We start from the raw sequence: 15575 nt of genomic DNA on the forward strand, positions 1-15575 counted from the left end.
GCGACTCACATAAATTGCCCCACTAAATGCCCTGGATAGTGCAATCATCCCGCCTCCAGTTGGGTCCCGTGCCTTGATCAAAGTGCGCTGATCTTGGGAAAAGTTGAAGCTTGACTTGACCTCCAAAACGAATTGTAAAGCCACCTACGCCGCCCGTCAGCCCCCCCAGTCATTATCAATTCCATTTACTTTTCTCTTAACCTTTTGAAGCTCGTCTCATCCTTCCATTCATCCCCCTCTTCACGAATTCTGACTTTTGTCTCCCTTTCATTGTTCATTTCGGCAGACAATAAATAGAAGATCCATCTCGAAGCATCCTTGCAACTTACCTACAACGGGCAACGAGGCGAGCGACATCCGACAAAAGCAATAAACTTATTTTAGTTTATCGTCTTCGTACCTGCACCTGCACCTGCACCTACGCTTGCGCCTCCAGTCCTCTCTCTCCCTCTATCCCGAGTCCCTTGGCACCTACGAATACGCTACAGCCGTAGCCATAGCGCGCCCAAAGTCTCAGCCCGCTCTGCCCTGCCGAGCATTGTACCTAACTCACCCACAATCTATCTCCGACTCTCTCTGTCTCTCTTCAACTCAAGTCAGCCAGCATCGAGCAAATTTTGGAATCGTTGTCTCGGCCACTCTCTAGAGCATCAGCCACAAAAACTCAAGTGCATCACGCAGACCCTCAGACCTAGACGGCGTCAAGCGGACAACGGCATTGCCGCGATTAGCAGGTCCCTAGGAGTTAGCGCTGGCCGTTGCGGGTCTTTGTTTACGGAGTCCCCAGTATTGTACCGGGAGCTACGGACTGTTTTACAGGGCAGATATACCTAGGTAAGTTCCATGAAGGTGCTATCTAATCCAATATTCAATGTTTCTCCCATCCAAAGGGCAGCACCAACGCCAAACTCAAAGCCAAAAGTCTCAGTTACACAAGGTCACATCACATCTGACTTTGTTTTTTCTGCTTTCCCCGAATTTCTCATCCGATACTTCACGCCCGCTACTTAAATATCTCTTCTGCCCGCCCGCCTGACTGTCATCTGTCTTTGCTCCTCCCACTTGCCGATATAGACTTGCATTCCACGACTTTCGTTACTGACTCGACCTTATTGGGCAGTCCCGTACAATCTTTTGCAGCTGCAAACGTTCTACCGTATATAGTTTATCACCAAAAAACCGTCGAAGACGCTTAAACTCAGGCGCTCAACATCTAGGCTCATTTGTCAACATGAGTCTCGCCGAAGCAGCCCCCATCACCCGCGATGACCGTTTCGCCAACACCGAGTCTGTCGATGACCAGCGGTTAGGTGACTCAACCCCTCGAGCCAGCGATTTCAACAACGAGGCCGATCAAAGAGAAGATACAAAGAAGGACGGGAAGAGCAAGATGCGCAGCTTGTTCGGCCTCGGCAAGAAGAAGCCCTCTGTGCTTACAAAGTCTGATATCAAACCCGACACAAACAACTCCAAGTCTGAATCCCAACCGGGATCTCGTTCTGAGTCACAAACTCCTTCCAACGCGAATTCCAACCCTGCCAGTCCACCTCTATCCCGAGATGCTTCTAAGCTGTCCTCGAAACAGCCATCATGGCCTCCTGCTAGCGAGCAGAGCTTTGCCCTCCCCTCATCTCCAGGTCGCGGCTTCACCGGCTCTCCACGACTTTCCTCGCCAGCCACATCACAGATCTTTGAGCGTGATGTCCAAGATAGCACTGTGCTCAAGCCCAACTCTCCGGCCATCCCTACACATATTCAGACCGAAAACTACATTCCTCCCGTTCTTGACGATGCGTCCGAGGCCATCACGAACGAAAAGCTGGACCCTGATACAGTCGAGATTGTAACCCACAGCTCGCATCAACCCGCGGCTGTGACTGTTACAGGAGCCAGCAATGTTCTTCCCTCGTACGACCTTGGAGCCAGCGAGTGGGCAGCCGAGCTCGCTTCCTTTGCTGATCGAGAGGCTGTCTCGGCCGACAACGCTTCCAACTACGGCTCCTTGGACTCTTCCGATGTCCGCCGGCTCTCGTTCATTTCGTTTGCCGATGTTGTACAGGCTGAACACAACCCTCTTTCCGGTGTTGCGAGCTCCCGCGACAGCATCCACCTTGCAGGACTTACGTCTCTCCCAGCAGCGGTCAACCGTTCGCCTTCGCCCATTCGATCACCCGTGTCGAGCCAAGGACCCGAGACAAGCCCTCCCACAAGCAACCCTGGCAGCATGAAGGGTATCGAGTTGAGTCCAACTCGAAGACCTCTTGGTAGCCCGACAAGCACAAACAACCTCAAGCTCAACCCTTCAGGGGGTGATCTGAACATCGAGACCATGAGCCAAGCCCTACGACGAACCGGTAGCAGTGATCTGAGCCATGTTCGCAGTGGTCCTGCAAGCCCAATTGAGATAACTCACCTTCGTTAATTGCATTTTTTGGCACGACAGGAGTACGCTATTCAAGCAGGAGAAACGATGATATCCACACAGCAAATGCAATATTTTATACAATTTGGTGACTTTAGTTAACTTTTATTCTATTCGACTTCGATACCGTATGGGGATCGACATTTTTTGGGAGGGATTGAGAATGAGGATACTGGGATCTGGCAATGGGAGTTGGAAGAGAGAGTTTTTACCAGGCGTCGAGACTTTGCGCGATACAGGCACCATGCACATATCATGCTTTCTTGGTCTTTTTTTCATCTTCTTTTCTGACGCGAGAAAATACAAAGAAACTGCCCAAATTGGTAGTTACGTATTCAACATATCTTGTTCGTTTCACTTTCGCCTGGGTGATTTCTTGCGGGTAAAGGACACGGTGAATCATGACGTTGTGTCATATCCATGGAAAGTTTGAGCATCAGACGTTGAGAGAAGGGAGATGGCATGTTAACATGCTATGTGTAACCAGTACCGCGTTTGTTGTCGATCAAAGGAAGTCTTTCTGTACAAGATGAGCACGAGTATGACCATTCTTGGCATGAGGAGGTTCTGAAACGGTGACTGCAGCTGTTGTGGACCATGATGAAGAAGTCTGTGGCTCTCTTGGTGAAATCATAGTCTTCAGCATGGTCTAGCAGGTAGTGGGGCTCGTCTCATGAGCAATGGTACAAGTTTCTAGAATACCTACGATATGTAACCTTGTTGCTGGCCTCAAAAAAACAACATGTCGATTCTATGACCTGATTGACAGTCGTATATCTTCGAAGATTAAGATGATTTCATTTTTTGACATAAATCACTTGGATCGATTGCGTGGCACCACATGAGACAAGGATGTAATATCATGACGAAGCCCCGAGAAGGCTATGTATGGAAACACAATTAGGCTCCTCGAATAGACACTCGTCGATAGAAGCGGTGTGATTCGGAAACTTGTGTTGCCTGAATTGTTGCACTTTGTGAGCTGATGTTTCGAAAGACTCTTGGGTTAGGTCAAGAGATGGACTGTGCTTGATTACCCGGGGTCGCAGGAGGTCACAAATGGGGACATGTCAGGCAGGTTTTAAACTTGGGAACCATGATGTTCTCGAATGATTGGTCCCCGGCATTCGAAAATGGTTCTCTCACGCTGGAACATGTTGACACGATGGTCTTGACCCCTGACTGACATTGAAAAAGAAACAATTATCTTGGACGTATGCAAGATGCGGCTTTCGTGTAAGCAAGGTTTGCATCAATGGATCAGATAGATATAAGGTAACATTGGTGACTCATGGAGAAGCAATAGCACAGACTCAAAAGACAGGGCTCCCCGATGACACGTAAGATTCATCTCAGAACCCAGGCATTGACAAAAGCAAAGAATATGGAGATGAGAGTTTTTCTAGATGCCACACGTGGGATCGTCCCACACCAGCGGGACGGGACAGCCAACCCAGTGTTGTTGGAACCAACAGCCTCATGATCCAATATTCTATGCACATCTTTCTTGCATATGTATGCTCGATATCAGCAGCGGGCGTTGGATCATACAAAGCTCAGGGGTCTGAACCGCAACCCAACATCAAGCTATTCCCGTAGTCACAGATATTATCCGGATAAGATTTTCAGGAGAAAAGAAGAGTAATAAGGGCACAGGCAACTAGTATCGTGAATATCGGAGATAACTAGACCACGGAGAACGCTTTGACGGGCCTATTTGCTTTTGGAGAGACCTTAGGGGTTCCTCCTTATTAGCCTTGCCAAGAACTGTTGGTCACAAGAGAAGATATCTATGTGGGCAGGGCAGGCCTCAAATCTTAGTTTCTCTACGATAATGCCAGGAACACGAATTCCCATCATCTCATTGGATTTGACCGTTGGGCTGATGGTTTTGTCAGCTTGATCTTGCTTCTTGGCTGTCATCAACCCCGGCATGCTTTTGATTGCAGATCTCGTACCCTGAACCACTCAGAGATTGTCTTTGAAGGGAGATGTGAACAAGTCTGGTGCTAGGAAGCTGGTTCCGAGAGAATTCTTGGACTAGCGGCGCTCAAGTTTGAGTTTTGCTGATGCTAGAAGCTAGATGCGTGGGATATCAGCCCGTCGTTGCGGGCGAAGACTGGTACTTGCCGGGTGACATTCTGACTATTCCCATGTTATGGCCGTCTTATGGCTTGCGCCTTGTCATGCTAGGAACTCATATTCCCTGTCCCGCGTGTCTCTGAGGCGCTCTTTTCTGCATCTCGACACCGAGAATCATCATCAACTCGAGTCATTGACAGTCATCATCAGCTCTCTCCACGAAAACCTAATGAACGTTGAGATGGATCGACCACCATTAATCATCTGAAGCCCTGTCCCCAGCTAGCGGGTCTGCAGCCAGGATCAGGGCCACTTGCACAATCGCAAGAAGAACCTTTACTGGAAAAGCTCATCCGAAAAATGTTCTCTTTTGGGGAGGGAGGAAAGCATCCGAAGATCCTGGCTCGGTGGTACAGGGTGATTGCCCGGGATTTGATGGAAACACTAGAAACGCTAGACGACTTGGGATGAAACCTGGGAGCAGGGAATTTGATGTGACGCTGTAGGTGCTGGTGCTGTTGGTGCTGGTGTTGGGTTATCAATCAGGTGGACAACTCATAACCAGTCTGACGGGTCCATGGTTCCATTCCCATGTCGGACAGAGTCTCAGTGCATGATACAGAGAAGCTTCGAGGACAACAAGGTTTCGTTTCTGAAATGAGAATTGGATAGGATACTCGGGCGGCCTCAATACTAGTAATATCTCAGTTGACTATTGCTTTCATACGTACTACATACATCATATGTGCTGATATTGTAATCATACAATCACGGTAAAGGAATTAGGCCACTTCCTAATTTAGCATTGTAACTCTCTATCAAAGAAGATCCGCTCTCTTCCATTAACCAACTCCACACTCGTCCTCCACTGTTGCGTGCTGCGTTGCGTGCCCGGGACAAGGCCAGGTCCTGGAGTGGGATCCGACTTGCAGGGCACATCTGTCAGGGAGACCCTGCTGCTTTCGCCCCCCACTGCGTCGGGTCTGAGTCTGAGATTCTGGAAGGGAAAGGAATGAAAGGAAGTTGAAGATGACTATGCATTGTGTAGTTGAGACAAGTCACAGATAGACTCGTCAGCAGCTGAGATACCTAATTGATAGTGTCCTCACGGAATTAGGTACGTACGATAGCTTAGGTACAGACTTGGGTATCGTCACGGCCCGTCTTGTCTCGGCATCTTTGTTCAGGTAAACGATTGGACATGATGGCTCGCCCGAAAACTAAAGCCGAAAAGGCTGCATGGCGTTCCATTCTGCGCTGTGATCGGCAGCGAAAACCGTCCCTAGTTATCCCCCGCTTCTCGAAGCCGGATCCAAGACAGAAGAAGCAGGTCAGTCGACCTGATTACAAAATGTGCCTGGCCATATGCAAACCGGAGAGAAAAAGAGCACAACCCTGATGCTATCCCATGATATTATGGTTTAAACTTCCGGCAGTTGCAAATACGTATTCCTGTCTAATATCGCCCAAGCAAGGCAGACCCGGGCTGTTTTCATCCTGTCAAAAGCCCTTTCAAGACCCCTACAGGTCAAGTCAAGCCAAGTTCTGGGACTGACAGCGTTCAAGGGTGGTTGGAGAAACAAGGGCCAGTTGCGCTTAAGCCTGAGCTTAAGGACAGGCAAAGTCATTGGTTCCTTTGTGGAGGTGCTTGGATTCATTATTACCTACAGAAGACACAGACAGACAAGAGGCGTTCACTAACTTAAAGTGAGTGTGTCGCTGAAGTGCGTTGCGTGTGTGGCAACGTTTAACTTGGATTTAGCCTTGTTAATCTCTCTCCAATTCCCGCCATTATCTCGACCTGGCCTTGACCTTGTCTTGTCTTGTCTTGTCTTGTCTTGTCTTGTCTTGTCTTGCTTCTATAAGCAGCATAGGTAATCGAACTCACCGCAATTCGATTCTTGTTCTAAAACAACCGACGAGAGAGAATAGAACCCATCCCTAGTCTGAGCGCACCCGCACTTATCGTCATCTACTTACATCTACTTACATCTAACCTATTTTCTACTTATTCCTTTATTGGATCATTCCGACTCTTGGCTTCTTCTTCAACTTTTTATCGGGTCGACTAGTGCATGTCCAATTCATTTGTAGTGGACTGGTACTGGTACAGCTGTGTAAGACTAGGTGTGCTAGGTGTGTTCCCCTCCCAGCTTCCATTGCGATTCTCGCCCAGACTCTAGACTAACAAGCCCTCTCCCCGCAACCAGTCATTGACTGATTTGCGAGAGATCCCTCATCTCAACAATCTTTACTGCATCTGACGATAACCAAGATAGTCGCACTATCTTGCTGCAATCGACGGCCATATTCAAGCCATTAATTACCGAGGTCAACATACTCGAACCCTTCACATCGATTAAATCCTCTCTCTTGACTAGCAACAAAGAAAACCCTCGACACCTCCACCCGCCAATTAATCAATCAATCAATCAATCACCAAAAGCACCGACCTTTTCACACAAAAACCACAACTGCCATTGCTTTCTCTCTCCCCAATGCGGAACGGGCGCTTGTATGTGGACGTGGACACACAATGGCTTAGGCTTGCGACCGCCAAACATGGACGAACAAGACCACTCACGATCTGGCACCTCCAGTGATGCCACATCCTGGAACCAGGCCTCCACCTCCGACCTCAACCTACCCCGGGACCCAAAGATGGAGCGCTCCAGCGCATCCAACCTGCGGTCAGCCTTTCGCCATACGCTGATAAATGCCACCTCCACCGTTCGCGCTGTCACACCCGATCCCGTCGAGCCTCCGACTGTCAGTGTCACTGCTGAGTCTCAACAGTCCCAGAGAGGTGCTTCTTCACAGCAGAGTTCGCCCCGGACTATACCTCCGGGCCCTACAAGGAGACAAGGCATGGTTTTCAACGAAGTTTTCAGCGAGTCGTACGAGAGCAGCGAATCTAGCCCTCCGAGACAGCATCTACGGCATACGAGCGGTAGCCTCCGGCCAAGGACGCGCACGATGGATACCTCTATGCTGGCACAAAGAAGTGTCCCACCGCCGACATCAGAGCGACACCGGGTTGGCAGTGTGAGCTCTTCGGGGTCATTACATCCTTCAGACGAGCTAAGGCCACAGCTCAGTTCATTAGACTCGCTACACCACGCTGTCATAACGGGGCGAGAATCATTAGTACCAACAAAAGACAAAAAGTCAAGAAGACTTATGAAGCGACAATCATCCAGGCCTACCTCACCTCTCATTTCTCCCCCACCTACCGTCGACTCACTCCCATTACCCATAGCCACTGATGACGCAAACAAGGTCCTGCTTCTTATGAGAAATCTATGCGGTCGAATGCGTGGCGAGATCGAATATCAAGGCGAAACGGGCGGTCCTTGGCATAGTGGCGTTGCTTATATTGAAGAGGAGAAGGGCTGTCTCATGTTTGACTCAGGGCAGAATGGTCCCTTTCATATCCCTCTTGTTTCTGATCTGCGCGGCTGCAGGGTCCTCCCTGTCGATTATCCGGAACTAACCAAGGAATGCTTGGAGTTGGTGTGCCTGTCACCTCCAGTGGAAATCTTAATATGTCCTTTGGTGACAGAAGAGTTCGACTTGTGGCTTGCAGCTTTACTATGCTGGCAGCAATTACGTCCAACGGGTATTAAGCTTGCCAATGGGAAACCAGCCAACCAGGTGATGCCCATGAGGCCGGAATTGAAGAGACATGGTTGGTCACAGGAAAAGAACAAGCCTACGAATATCATCAAGGTTGGCAAGGTGATGCTTTGGGACAAGGGTTTGGCTGTGTCACCACGGGCGATTGTCAAGAGACCCTCCACGAGAGACCTCCGATCACCCACGACATCCTGGAGGAGAGTTTCCTGCATTCTACAGGACAGTGGCGAGTTCAAGCTCATGACAGAGAATGATGTCACTGTTCTTTCTATCATCGATCTTTCACAGCTTTCCCGGTGCGCAGTTCAACAACTTGACCGCACAGTACTCGACGAAGAATATTGCATTGCCATATTTCCAATCTATTCTTCTACATCTACTCACCTCTCCATCTTCCGACCCGTTTACTTAGCCCTCGACAGCAGAGTTCATTTCGAAGTTTGGCTTTGTCTACTACGAGCATTTGCGGTACCCGACATATACCGGCTAGATGACCCTAACACGTCACAAATTGTGGAACTCGAGGATATTGAATCAGAGTATGAGGGCGAAGTTTTCAGGATTGAAAAGACCATCAGCGTTAGGGTTACTGAAGCAAAGATCAAGGCTAGGCCCAGCGGTGGTGGAGGGACTGAGCCGACAATTCCAGAGCGACCCGGACGATCGGAACCTGACCCCCTGATTGGAAACTACCTTGCGGAAGTTATCTTAGACGGCGAAGTGAGGGCACGAACAACAACAAAGACAGCCACCAAGAACCCCTTTTGGAGAGAGGAGTGCGAATTCACCGATCTACCACCAACCACGCCATTATTATCCATCGTCTTGAAGAGAGTGGAAGGAAACCTGGACAGCTCGAGTAATCTCCTCCAAGCATCCGTTGGACTGCCTCGAACACGCAATCTGCAGGAGTTTGTAGTAGGTGCCGTCGACATTTCGCTCGACCAACTAGACCGCGGGAAGGACAGCGAGCAATGGCTTCAGATATTTGACGAGAAGCACCAATCGGTTGGACAGATGCTAGTGAAAGTGAATCACGATGAGCATGTTGTGCTTTTGTCCAAGGAATACCAACCTCTCACGGACTTATTGCACCGATTTCCAGCAGGTTTGACGAACCAGGTATCGGCGGTTCTCCCGGGACAGCTACGTCGATTGGCCGAGTTATTCCTCAATATCTTCCAAGTGTCAGGATCCGCTAGCGAATGGCTCATGGCACTGGTTGAGGATGAGATCGATGGCATTGGCAATCAGACCACCATGAAGAAATATCGATTCAGTAGCCGGCTGAAGTCGAACGACTCTATTGACGCAGCAACTGATCGTGAACTCATCGTACGAGATATGAGCAAGTCCCTTGCCGGAGAAGCGAACCTGCTGTTTCGAGGCAACTCTCTCCTCACACAGTCACTCGAATTTCATATGCGCCGCTTGGGCAAGGAGTATCTTGAGGAGATCCTACAGGAGAAGCTGTTTGAGATAAATGAGATTAATCCAGACTGCGAAGTCGATCCTAGCAAGATCCCACACGAATCGGATCTCGACCAGCATTGGACTGTGCTCATCCACTACACGACTGAAGTGTGGAAGTGCATTGCTAACTCAGCCAACCGACTACCTCCCGAGCTACGACATATACTTAAGTACATCCGAGCAGTTGCTGAAGACCGCTATGGAGACTTCTTGCGCACTGTCACATACACATCAGTCTCTGGTTTCCTATTCCTCCGCTTCATCTGTCCAGCTATTCTGTCGCCCAAGCTTTTTAACCTTCTACGCGACCACCCTCGACCTCATGCCCAACGAACATTCACACTTATCGCAAAGGCACTACAAAAGCTAGCAAACTTGTCCAACTTTGGAAAGCGAGAGGAATGGATGGAGCCGATGAACCGATTCCTCAATGTACAGAGACAATCTGTTCGTGATTATATTGACCAAGTGTGCAGTATCCCAGCGGACCGCAATGCCAATTTCGTTCCTGCAGGCTACAGCACACCAGTCACTATTCTCGGCCGTCTAAGTCCTACTTCCAAGGAGGGCTTCCCCAGTCTTCCATACTTGATTGACGACACGAGAAACCTGGCGAGTCTTGTCAAGCTATGGGTGGACGCTAGACCGGTTGACGACAAGAAAGAAGAGGTGGATCAGGAGCTTCTCGCTTTTAACGACGTGTGCTTCGCTCTACAACAACGCGCCGACGCTTGTCTCGCCAAGGTCGAAACTGAGCGTGCCAGTGAAACAGCAACCTGCGCTACCACAGAGGACGTCGCCGAGTCTATCGAACAAGCATCCTTGATTGAATCACTCTCTATTTCCTACGGCGGCTCCTCAACAGCATGGAACGACGTCTACGAACCCACACCCGGTAGCTCAGGCAGCGAAGTGAACGACGACAACACGATACGCAACCGCAGACGAAGCAAAGAGCGTCGCCGTCACCATCACCACCACAAAGAAGGCTGGGAGCAACGAAAGCAACGGCATGCAAGCACAGGTGGAAGTGCTAGTGCGAGTGCAAGCAACACTATCAAGTCTAAGAATGGACGTGTAGGACGTACGATCCTCAGCGGCATCACACGCATAGTAGGCCGTGGTGAGAGTCCTGAGGGAAAAGATTCCTCGAAGCATTTTAAGTAAAAGAGAAAAAGCCATTTACATCCATCTATACATATACATATACACATTTTATATACCTTTTGATGACTAGATGGGAGAGCTAGTTATTCATGATTGAATGAACAATACAACTTTTTTTTTCCCCCCCAAATCACCACTTTCATCTTTTCTTATTCCTCTTATTCATATTTGTCCTTTCTTTTGTCATTGTTACTCAGATCTTGGATATGGCAGGCCATTTCTTCATACTCGCATAGCAGAAGGTTGGGATCGCCTCGTTTTGGTCGTTGTATTATATATGTCTGGATTTCTTCGTTTGCTTGTTTTATCTAAGTTTATTTGGTGTCAAGTTGGAAGGCTTCAATCCAAGGTACCCCTTTCATGGTCGGCATGACTGATCTATAAGGTACTATATAGACTTTGGAGGAAAAGAGGACAGATGATATATTGACTCTCCTCCATAAACTCAAATCATAATTAGAATCATTCCCTCTCCACTGAAACCATATATGTATGATTCATGTGTGGATGCTTTGCCTGACTTATGAAGCATGAATATGGGAACTGGAAGGCGGACACAGTCAATCACAAAGCTAATGCCCGTGATATATCATCTCGTCGTAGAGTATTGCAATATTTGCAATTCGATGGTATCTCTCATTCAGCGCCGACTCCTAAGTAACCCGCTTTTTCCTCGCATGGGTTATGTTACAGAAAGTGTGATCATGTCCTCCGCCCTCATTCCATATGAAACATGCCTATAATTTTCAAATACAACTGGCGTTCTATCCCGCTCGCAATGAGTAAAATGACGCTCTCTATTTTGCGGTGTGCCTTCTCTGCAGCCGCTTAGGCGAAGAACTTCTTGTAGGCAGCCTTTTCCTTGGCGGCGCGAGCAGCAGCCTTGGTTCGGACGGCGTTGAGCTCTCGGGTGATGGCGCTATCGTTGGGCGCAAGGGTGTTAGCCTCATTCAGGTCACGCAGAGCAGCCTCCTCGTCCTTGAGGCGGATGTTGGCAAGGCCACGGCGGTAGAAAGCCTTTGCACGGTCGGCGTCCTTAACGCCTTCGACGTCCAGGGCAGCAGAAGCGGAGCGAGCAGCGTCATCCCAGGCCTCCAGCTTGATGTTCAGGAGCGCCGAGTTGTTGTTGAGGGAAAAGCGCAGAGCCTTCAGGTCGTCCTTGATCGACTGTGGTTGGTTCTCAAGATCAGGATCCTCGTTAATGTATCGCAGGCCCTTCTGGTACTTGTCGAGGCCGAGAGAATAGTTGCCTGACTTGAAGGCAGTGTTGCCGTACTCCTTGCAGGCCGTGGCGATTTTGACAATGGCTACGGCGTCAAGGGTGTCTGTGCAATCTTCGGGGAAGTCCTCGTATGGGTCGCCGAGGGCGTCAGGCTGCTTCACGTCGGCAGCGACGGCGGCATCACCCTTGAGCTCGCCGCAGTCGGCAATGAGAGCCTCCTTTGCGGGACGGTCGCCGGACTGGGTGGTAAGGTTCTCGATTTGTCGAACAACGGACTTGCCGTTGAGTACCTCGCCAAAGACGACGTGCTTGCCGTCGAGGTGAGGGGTAGGAACGGTGGTTATGAAGAACTGGGAGCCGTTGGTGTCTGGCGGGGTAATTCGTCAGCGTCATGGCCCAAAATGAGGGGCATCATGGAACTTACTGGGACCAGCATTGGCCATGGACAGGAGGAAAGGCTTCTCGTGCTTCATGGGGAAAGCTTCATCGTCAAACTTGTTGCCGTAGATGGACTCTCCGCCGGTACCGTCACCAGCAGTAAAGTCACCACCTTGGATCATGAACTGCTTGATGACACGATGGAAGATGGAGCCCTTGTAGTGCAGGGTCTTTCCTGACTTGCCGATGCCCTTTTCGCCGGTGCAGAGAGCACGGAAGTTCTCAGCAGTCTTGGGGACAAGGTCGGCATAGAGTTCCATGGTGATACGGCCAACGGGCTTGCCGCCGAGCGAGATATCGAAGAAGACGCGGGGTCGCGCGGGGGAGTCGCCTTCGGTGGCCATTGCGATAGTTTGTGAGGAAGAATTGGGTGAAGAGAGGAGAGGAAAGGAAATAGAAATGAATTAAATCAAGGCGCCGGAAGAGAGAAGAGATGCTCGAGATTGAGATTGAGATTGAGAGGATTGAAGAGTAAGACGGGGGATCACGGCGTAGGGGTTTAGTCTTAGTGTTTGGGTGTCGAGTTGCTATGGAGGAGCAGAAGCAAACAGAAGGTAACAGAAGAGGGGAGCTACCCTGCCAATTGAGGAAAAGTCGCGATGCAAGCGAGCCCGAAGATCGTGCCGCTTATTAGTGGGGAGCCCAGACCTATATTTTAGTAGGTAGGTACCGATTTAATTGAGTGACAGCTGAGGGTTCAATTCTTTATTGCCGGGAACATCACTACATATATATCTACACAATGAGTACATCAATAGCCTATCGTTCATGCAATCGACTCAATCAGATCATGTCTCTTGAATCACAATCACTCGCGAACAAGGTCCAGCTCCCACATCCCTCAGACTAAGCCAAGCATGGACGGAGACGGACGGGATGTGAATACCATAACCAAGAAGACAATTGCGCATGCGGGTGTATTTTCTTTTTCCTTCACCGGTGATGAGCAGAGGAGATAAGACGGGACAACTAGATCAGCTGATATTAATAAAAACAACAAATATCATCAACTGAAACGAGACAGGTTCAGCCGAGAACTTTGAAGCCCAAGCAGATGCTCTCTACCTAACCAGACTCTCTCTGCAGTGTGAGGCTCAACCTCGCCCTGCAGTTTGGGGTCAGATACATCCATACATGACCTGTCATGCAGCAACTGTAAATGTGTTTCAATTAAAGAGGACACATAACAATTTGTGTAACGATAACGGCATGACCTTGACCAAACTGTCTCTCTTGTAATTCATTCCAATCCAATCAGGAAAAAGTGAGAAAAGAGAAAACTCTCTCTTAATGGTTAGCCAACTTCTCATCAAGGCGGGGGAGAGCGAGCAGGGGCCAAAGAGGGCTTAAGCCTCCTTGCAATAACGCTTTCAGGGCATTGTAATCCGAGTCAATAAGGCCCAATATCGAAAGGAGAGTGAATCATGATTGAACAATGGTTACACAAATTATAGAACCACTTACAGTAAATACAGGTCTTGCTTGCTACTGATCAAATCTCACCGTTTCTCGCCTATATCCCATTCAACTATTGCCCGCCTCCACCAACCAACGCACAACATCCATTGTAGCGTCTACTGGGGATATCCCGATGCAAGAAATCAACGACCAATCTGATTGAATCGCCCGGACCAAACTCCCCCGTTCAAAACCTGGCCTGCCTATATTGGATCCATCCCGTCCGTTACAGAGGAGAGACCTTCTCTCCATCGCTTTGACCACCTCTGATCTGAATTGCTTCTTTTTAAACCACAAACACAACACGGAACTTCAGCCGCTCTCGGTTGCACAGCACATGATGCAGCCCTTCCGCTAACGCATCCAATTAGAAACTGCCAATCCATGAAAAATGGCTGTGTTGGCTGTTGTTTGCTGTTGTTTGCTGTATGATAATTGCACTTTCGGATACAGTCCCGTCGACAACTGACCCTATCAGGTTGTATGCTGTAACACACATATCAAAGATGTGACAGCCCGGGGAAGCTGAACTCTTCAAGAATCATATCATGTTGATTATAGACGCCAGGGCTGATTCCAAAACATGTCTCTATTACCGAACCTATAGCAGACCCATCAATGCACCTGTTGTGATCCCTTCGCTTTCTCTTTTGTCTACCCGTCCTGTCTAAGGTATCTTCAATAGCCTATCTCCCTACCTTATATTTCACATTTCTATAGCAGCCACTCACTCCGTCTTGGCGCCGTTCTTCAATTCCAGAGTAACCTATGATGTGCCCCCCGTGATTAGCACAGACACCCCCAAATGCAAGGAAAAGAAGGCTTTCACAAAACTTACCGGCCCGTCATTGACGAGAGCAACCTCCATCATGGCCTGGAACTGCCCATCCTTGACTCTCTCCTCCATGTAACCCGCCCTGACCTTCTGCACAAAGTAGTGGTATAGCCGGCGTGCCTCCTCCGGGTTGGCAGCACCATGAAAGTCAGGCTTGGCTCCCTTCTTTGTACTAGCCAGCAGCGTAAACTGCGACACTGCCTCTAGGTCTCAGCCACTGCTGCTACCCTCACACGACCAGAGAGGAGAAGGAGACTCACCGCAGAGAACCTCGCCGCCAATATCGCTGACACTCTTCTTCCACTTGACAAAAGCCAGTCAGATTTGAAACCACAAAACGAAATTATCGGTCCAGCCTCTTTTGATCTCCCTTACCTTACCGCCCTCTTCGTCATCCCACAGCTTCATCCTCAGCACCTTGGCAGCCATCAGGTCAGCCTCTTTCTCCGTGTCCCCGGGGGCCACCGCTGCAAATGCCAGGACGCCCCTGCCGATGGAAGAGATCATCTCCTTGTCGACGGTGACGGACGCCGACAGGACTCGCTGCAATATGACTATTTGAGTTGTCGGTGAGCTTATGATTCATTTATCTTTGGTTTGTGTGTGTCGGTGATCACACTGTACTGCACGTACCCTTCATATTCGTGATGTGTGAGTTTTTCGTGACTGGGAGATGCAAGTTGAGTAAGATATCAGTCTGTTTTGACTGGATTAAATCAAGCTCTTTGTATCTAGACGTTACTCCGTAGTCGGATCGGCATCGGTCCCGATTTACCGTGTATCACAGCAGAGAAAGACAATCAAGGTTAGTTTTGATGATAAAACATCAATTTTTTCAAGCA

General features: G+C 49.2%; 4 protein-coding genes; 2 read left to right on the forward strand and 2 right to left on the reverse strand.

Moving 5' to 3' along the window:
- Nucleotides 1-1231: 1231 nt before the first annotated feature.
- Nucleotides 1232-2422, forward strand: FFUJ_07091 (uncharacterized protein; the record flags this gene model as incomplete). Its single annotated transcript, XM_023577304.1, has 1 exon — nucleotides 1232-2422. The coding sequence occupies one exon, from the start codon at nucleotides 1232-1234 to the stop codon at nucleotides 2420-2422; it is 1191 nt and encodes a 396-aa protein (XP_023430396.1).
- A 4644-nt stretch (nucleotides 2423-7066) lies between these two features.
- Nucleotides 7067-10780, forward strand: FFUJ_07092 (related to BUD2-GTPase-activating protein for Bud1p/Rsr1p; the record flags this gene model as incomplete). The annotated part of the gene is made up of 1 exon (XM_023577305.1): nucleotides 7067-10780. The coding sequence occupies one exon, from the start codon at nucleotides 7067-7069 to the stop codon at nucleotides 10778-10780; it is 3714 nt and encodes a 1237-aa protein (XP_023430397.1).
- Nucleotides 10781-11608: 828 nt separating this feature from the next.
- FFUJ_07093 (probable CPR6-member of the cyclophilin family) lies at nucleotides 11609-12784 on the reverse strand (the record flags this gene model as incomplete). XM_023577307.1 has 2 exons in its annotated part: nucleotides 11609-12369; nucleotides 12427-12784. 2 exons carry the CDS (start codon nucleotides 12782-12784, stop codon nucleotides 11609-11611), a joined length of 1119 nt encoding a protein of 372 aa, XP_023430398.1.
- A 1841-nt stretch (nucleotides 12785-14625) lies between these two features.
- On the reverse strand, nucleotides 14626-15373 carry FFUJ_07094 (probable DTD1-D-Tyr-tRNA(Tyr) deacylase activity; the record flags this gene model as incomplete). XM_023577308.1 has 5 exons in its annotated part: nucleotides 14626-14664; nucleotides 14737-14930; nucleotides 14994-15036; nucleotides 15109-15287; nucleotides 15367-15373. The coding sequence occupies 5 exons, from the start codon at nucleotides 15371-15373 to the stop codon at nucleotides 14626-14628; spliced, it is 462 nt and encodes a 153-aa protein (XP_023431420.1).
- Between the last annotated feature and the right edge of the window lie 202 nt (nucleotides 15374-15575).

The sequence above is a fragment of the Fusarium fujikuroi genome, chromosome FFUJ_chr05 (genome assembly GCF_900079805.1).
Source record: "Fusarium fujikuroi IMI 58289 draft genome, chromosome FFUJ_chr05".
NCBI classification, from domain to species: domain Eukaryota; kingdom Fungi; phylum Ascomycota; class Sordariomycetes; order Hypocreales; family Nectriaceae; genus Fusarium; species Fusarium fujikuroi.